At 47.6% G+C, this 6,229-nt stretch overlaps 1 protein-coding gene across 3 annotated transcripts; it reads right to left on the reverse strand.

The window, feature by feature from the left end:
- Nucleotides 1-280: 280 nt before the first annotated feature.
- Fst (follistatin) lies at nucleotides 281-5,911 on the reverse strand. 3 transcript variants are annotated; one of them, XM_020171998.2, is made up of 6 exons: nucleotides 5,455-5,911; nucleotides 3,295-3,486; nucleotides 2,652-2,870; nucleotides 2,091-2,315; nucleotides 1,181-1,408; nucleotides 281-425 (listed from the first exon to the last, which is right to left on the reverse strand). In XM_020171998.2, exons 1-6 carry the CDS (start codon nucleotides 5,537-5,539, stop codon nucleotides 343-345), a joined length of 1,032 nt encoding a protein of 343 aa, XP_020027587.1. In that variant the 5' UTR covers nucleotides 5,540-5,911; the 3' UTR covers nucleotides 281-342. The 3 variants fall into 3 exon arrangements, with proteins under 3 accessions (XP_020027587.1, XP_020027586.1, XP_020027588.1); XM_020171997.2 differs by having other exon boundaries at nucleotides 1,181-1,411; nucleotides 5,455-5,909; XM_020171999.2 differs by lacking the exon at nucleotides 281-425 and adding an exon at nucleotides 432-707 and having other exon boundaries at nucleotides 1,181-1,411; nucleotides 5,455-5,910.
- Nucleotides 5,912-6,229: the final 318 nt, after the last annotated feature.

Raw genomic sequence — 6,229 nt, forward strand, 5'->3', positions numbered from 1 at the left:
TTCCTTTCACGAATAAATTTCTTCAAAAACAAGGTGTACAGTCAACCAGACATTTTATGTATAAATTATAAAACATGACACAGTATAAATAAATGTCTACAAGTCTCAACTATGGGCCTCATCCAGTAGACCTCACAATGACCGTCTCTCCGTGCCCAATGAGTAACAAGGTTGGCCTGGGAGAGAGCTTTAGGACAAAAGTCCTTTAATGTATACTTTTCCCCCCAAATAAATAAGCATACACTTATTTACAGTATAGACAATATATTTTTTCTTATCCTTTTCTTTTTTTTCCTTTTTTTTGCCCAAAGGCTATTTCAACACTGAACACTGGTGGAGGGTTTACCACTCTAGAATGGAAGATATAGGAAAGCTGTAGTCCTGGTCTTCATCTTCTTCCTCTTCCTCGGTATCTTCCGAAATGGCTAGATGGGGGAATACAGGGAGCTGTTGTTTAAATATGGACGACAACAGCGCAGAAGCAGCTCAGTGTATGTTTTCAAAGCCCTCTGATACAGCCATATTACAGCGTTGCCTTTTTATGTGACTTGCAGTGTGATGCTTTTTTATTTATTTATTTTTTGGTTTTGGCCATCTGCTGTTATGCAGTAAGTTTAAATTTGTGTTTTTAATAAAACATAATCTATGAAGTCAAAAACTGCAGAAAGTTCTGAAGAATCAATGGCTCAGGTTTTACGGGCAGATTCCTGAAATTAGATAAAAAGCGCTCTTGTGTTCTAGGTATAACTACTTTGGGTCCTTATTCAGAGTTAGTAGAGGCAACTGCAAAAAGCAGCAGCCCATGTGTGATAATATAAAGCTGTCTTTGGAGAAAAACAAAAAATAAAAAACCTTTTGTAGAAGTTAGTTTAGATTCAAGTGTTAATCAAGCAACAACAAAAGTACACTACTAAAGCAGAAGAATTAGGGGCAAACAACTGGAAGTAGATTTTCAGAGGCAACACAATTGGTGATCGCCAGGTAAGTCCCCCAAAGCCAGGAAACATGATGGAGAATTTTTCTGTGGATCACTGAATTGCCAGTGGAATTTAGCAGCTGTCTAACTTACAGCAGAAATGGGCTCATGTGGGGAGATCTGGTGTTTTTTAAGTGTCCATTTGCTAGGGCTTGCCTGGGAAAGCCTTAAATGGCAGAAAGGTTAAAAAAAAATCGTACTTACAGTTACAGGATCCGGAGTGCTTTACTTCCAGCAGCACACCTGAGGAGCAGGCGGCTTCCTTCATGGCACACTCACTGGCGTAAGTGGCATTGTCACTGGCACAGACAGGCTCATCTGACTTACTGTCAGGGCACAGCTCATCACACAGGGAACACCGACCTCTGCCGACCTTGAAGTCCCATAAACATTTTTTTCCACCACTGCACTGGATATCTTCACAGGACTTTGCTTCTAGGATATAATACATCTGTGATAAGTAAACTGATTGCTCCATTTCCCTTTCTCCTTTCCTCTTTACTTACATTTAATAAACACATAATTTATATTTTGTTACTTACTAATACAAGTACTGAAGATTCATATAAAAATGCTTGATAATTAAACACTCAAGCACACACACAAATACACTCTGCTTTCTTATTATATACTACAGTAGTGCATGAAGATAGTTTTTTTTGGAAACAGGATTTGATAGTATTCTTGAGTTAAATATGCATCTGATTATTTCCTTACAAGTGGGACCTTTTAAAAAAAGAATTCCATCAATTACTGGAATTTGATAACAGATTTTAGGAACTGTTAAGTAATTATTTTTTGCTTCCAGCAAGTCTGGCACTTTAAAAAAATGTGTAAAATTGTGTGAGTTCTAAGTTTTCTAAGATGGAATATTGTTTCTTGTTGGTATTTGAATATATATGTTAAGGCTTCCAGAAGACAATGATTTCCACGAGGAATGCTGTGTGGTCACAACAGTTTACCTAAATTGGAGAGCACTTCTCCCTCTGGTGAAACTAAACATTTGGGGAGGCCTTGGGCTTTATTCATTTGTGAACCCCACGGTTTTAGTATTAGAACTAGCTCTTTTGATTCCCTGTTATCTCTTTCTCCTTCCTTAATCCAGAATACCTACTGATACACTTTCCCTCATAGGCTAATCCAATCGATCTGCCCAGGAGGCAGGTGGCTTTCCTCAGGTGGCAGGCACTGGAGTAGGTGACTCCATCATTCCCACAGAGATACTGTTCAGAAGAAGTGGGCTCTGGGCAAATCCGATTACAGGTCACACAGTAAGCATTATTGGTCTGGTCTACCACACACGTGGAGCTGCCTGGACAGAAAACATCCCGACAGGTCTCTGAAAAAAACAAGAAATGGGAAACACACTTTAATAGGCACCTTCTGGAGGATAGGGAGTTAAACAATTGACATTACCAAGGAAATCATGAAAATGAAGCATCAAGATTGCAAAGGGCACTTTAGGAACCTTATCAAAAGAAAATCTACAACTCTAGCTTGGTTTCCTAAGCACTTTTAATGACTTTTTAGAAGTTGGAAAAGGGCACTTTTGTTTGGTATTATTACTATTATTAGGCTCCTACCGGGGGCTAAACTATTCTCCTCTTCCAGAGGGTCTACTTAAGCTATAAAGCTGGAGGAGGCAGATGGGGTCTTGCTCAAGGGTGGGACCTACTTTTACATTTGCCCTGGTACTGGACTTCCAGTTCTGGCTGTTCTTTACATCTGGCCTTGAGGAGTGCACATTCGTTGCGGTAGGTTTTCCCATCTAGCCCACAGACTGGACCCTTCCAGGTGATGTTGGAACAATCTGGGGCACAGACACAGCGCGGTTTGTTCTTCTTGTTCATTCGGCATTTTTTCCCGGGGCCACAGTCCACGTTCTCACACGTTTCTAGGAGATGAAAAGAGAGAAATTGAAACCAGGGTCTGGCAGTTGGCAGGTCAGCCAGGAGGCTGCTGCAATCACACAGCCGTGAGTTCCTGACAGAGGGGCTCAGACTCTCTCCTTTAGAACTAGAAGGAGGCAAAGGGGTGGAGATTGTAGGCTGCATCCCATACCCAGATCTCTCCCAAAGAACACAGTTTGACTGATTTCACCACCACACTTAGCTAAGAAGTCCGGGGGCCTCTGCGTATGTTGTTCTGCCTGCAAAGTGCAACAGGTTGGATTTGACCCAGTTATCCAGGGTTAGGGGAAAAGATGACAGGGCCCACCTACTAGGCTCTCTAAGTCCCAAGCCCTACTAGTTAATGGTAAAGCTGAGGGAAAGACGCCCTCTACTGAGGGCCTGCAAGTTAGGAAGGAGGAGTCCTACCTTTGCAAGGGATGCAGTTGGGAGCGCCCCCGTTGAAAATCATCCACTTGAAGAGAGTGTTGTCATTCACGTCCTCCTCCGTCCAGGAGGTGCTCAGGCGTCCAGTGCTGCAACACTCTTCCTTGCTCAGTTCTGTCTTGTATAGGACCTGGCAGCGGCCGTTCTTGGCTTGGCGGAGCCAGCAATTCCCAGCTGTGATGACATAGGGGTGGGGAGGTGGATGAACGAGCAGTGCGCGAGTAGGGGGAGGTTGGCAGCTAGCGCAGAAGCAAAGGAGACCTGGCGGGTATGGGAAAGAGGCAAGCGTGGAGGAGAGGAAGAAAGAAAGAGAGAAAAGAGAGGGGCGGGGGGGGGGGGAGAGAGAGAGAGAGAGAGAGAGAGAGAGAGAGAGAGAGAGAGTTGAAGGAGAGAAAGGAAAGGGGGAGGGGGGATGCCTTGCTCACGGAGGTGGGAGGTGGGCGATAGGAAGCAGCAGAACGCCCTAGCCATATCAATGTCAGTTACCAGTGACCCAGACACAACACGTGCAGCTTACATTGACTTTTACTAGACTGTTTACTTTTATTCATCCCATTTCATAACCTGCAGCGACTCGAAGAGCAGATTAAAGAACCTGACAAAAACAGGATGCGACGGATGTTTTTACATGTTGGTTTCACGTAGGCGGTACGGGAATTATTTGTGACAGAGGTTAAGAAAGTAGGGGAATGACGGAGGAGACAGGGAGAGAGAGAGAGAGAGAGCGCGAGCGAGAGAGGAGAGAGAGAGAGAGAGAGAGAGAGAGAGAGAGAGAGAGAGAGAGAGAAGAAATGCAAGAACAGATCAAGCAAAAGGCACTTGTGAAAAATGAAAGCAAAAAGCAGCACGGCGCAGCCTGGAGCTGCCCTGTGCGGCCTCCAGGCACAGCCTGCCCGACGGGCCCGTTTTGCAATCCGCCAGCCAGACCCGGAGCCACCGCGATCTTTCGAAATCTCTGAGGGTTTCTTTCCCTGGCGCCCACGTCCCCGGCACCGGGCAGCACCTCTCCCCGAAAGGCGGGCAACTCGTGGTAGTGCCGTGCGGGGCAGACGGCTAGGGGCAGTGCCCAGAAGGGCAGTTTGCAACACACAAAATGTTAACACCGAAACAGGGAAAGCAGCGAGTTAAAGAGGGGAGGTTTCCACCATCTCATGGTTGTATGCACCTACCCAAAATCTTTGCAAATGATTTTTCTCCTTTCCCTCTTTTTAATGTTCGTACTTTGGGCAGGAAGACTTCTCATGAACTACCAATGTGACTTTAATAATAACTGGACCACCAGCTGCTATTATCATTATTTAAAAATTCTGCCAAAAGACTAATTGAAATAAAAAAATCTGTTTTTAATTTTAAAAGATAAGCTTCAAAAATCTGCTCTTAATCCATGTCAGAATCTAAATCAGTTGTGGGCTGCTCATTGTTTCACAGAAAGTTAACAGGAACAGTAATAAGGCTAAGGAAAGAAAACTGTAAAGTATTCAAAATCCGCCAGGGTAACAATTTGGCTTTTTCCTTTTCTTTTTCCTTTCCTTTTCTCTTCTTTTTTTATCTTATCTTTTTCTTTTTTCTTCTTTGCGGGGCTGGGGGAGGGGAATGGAAGGCGCATCCACTAAGCAGAAAACTACTTCCCTCTAAAAATTTCAGCACCCGCATTTCCAAGTTTGGGCAAAGTTTCTGAAACACGTCCCCCGACCACCCAAGAAAATTCGGTCTTCCCCCCTCCAACTCCCACCCAGGTCATTTTTAAAGTCACCAGAAGATGTGCGAAGGAGGTAGGTTAGATTGCAAACCGGTTCACTGAAATCTCCAGGCTACTGATGCTCGTCCCCTTCTTCAGAGCCAACTAGGAGATATCATCTAAAAGTCATCAGGGCCAGATTTGGGAGCATCTAACCCTAACTATTGACAGACTCCAGCTCACTCACTTTCCTTTTTAAGAATAAGCGAGCTCCCAACTCCGCTCCCAGTGCTAAAGTGTCACTGCCCTCTGTTTTCCCACTCTTCTCCAACCCGGAGACGCTAAGTTGTTGATCCAACATCTTCCGAGAGCAGTGTTGCTCAGAACAGACCAAGTGGAGACGACAGAAAAGTAGAAGCCTTTCCCCTTCAGCCCAGTCTCCCCAGTGCATCTCCTTCACTCACCCTGGGCGCTGCGGTCCTCCATGAACTGGCAGAGCAGCAGCAGGAGGAGGCAGAGCCCTCCGGGCTGGTGCCTCGCGCGGACCATCCTGGGGCAGGCGCGGGGCGAGGACCGCGGCGGCGGGAGGTTTGGGCAACGACGCGCGTCGCAGAGGCGAGCGGCGGAGGGCGCAGCGATCCCGGCGCAGCCCCGCGCTCGCCGCCGGCCGCCCGCGCGATTCAATGGACGTCAAAGCCGGGCGCAGCCGCGCTTTAAATCTAGACGGGGGTCTCCGCGGTTTGCGGTGGGCGGTCTTCCAGTGTGTGGGGCTGTGGGAGGGCGGCCGCGAGCGAGGGTGTGCGCGGCTCCTTGGGGGTGGGGAGCTTTTAAAAGTTCACTGTGAATCAGGTGACATTTCCCACCTTCTGGAAACCCTTCCCAATTATCTGTCGGAGGTGCCCGAAATCAAAGCAGCAGGAGGGGAATCGCCGAGTTCTTATTTGCGTAGGAGCGAGAGGGAGGGGGGAAGGCGACCGGGGAGGGGGGGGGGCGACGCGTCGGGGGTGGGGAGTGGGGAAGAACACCCACTTCAGTCCTGCACGCCGCCGATCGCAGGCACCCTGGCCGCCCGGGGTGGCGTGTGTGTGTGTGTGTGTGTGTGTGTGTGTGTCCGTGTGCGCGCGCGCGTGTGAGTGTGAGAGCGAGGCCGCGGTGGGGGCGCTGGAAGAGGCGGCCGGTGGAGCTGTGTGTGTGTATGTGGGGGGGGGGCGACCAGAGAGTTTGTCCCCGCACTGCTGC

This window comes from Castor canadensis, chromosome 6 (assembly GCF_047511655.1).
Source record: "Castor canadensis chromosome 6, mCasCan1.hap1v2, whole genome shotgun sequence".
In the NCBI taxonomy this organism is placed as follows: Eukaryota; Metazoa; Chordata; class Mammalia; order Rodentia; family Castoridae; genus Castor; species Castor canadensis.

Excerpts from the sequence above, each read along its gene's own strand:
- Fst (XM_020171997.2), bottom strand. The coding sequence starts at position 5,539 with ATGGTCCGCGCGAGGCACCAGCCCGGAGGGCTCTGCCTCCTCCTGCTG. Across the intron at positions 2,316-2,651 it reads GTACCAGGGCAAATGTAAAA|AGACCTGTCGGGATGTTTTC; the intron begins GTAGGTCCCACC and ends TGTTTTTTTCAG. Across the intron at positions 1,412-2,090 it reads CTATGAGGGAAAGTGTATCA|AAGCAAAGTCCTGTGAAGAT; the intron begins GTAGGTATTCTG and ends ATTATATCCTAG.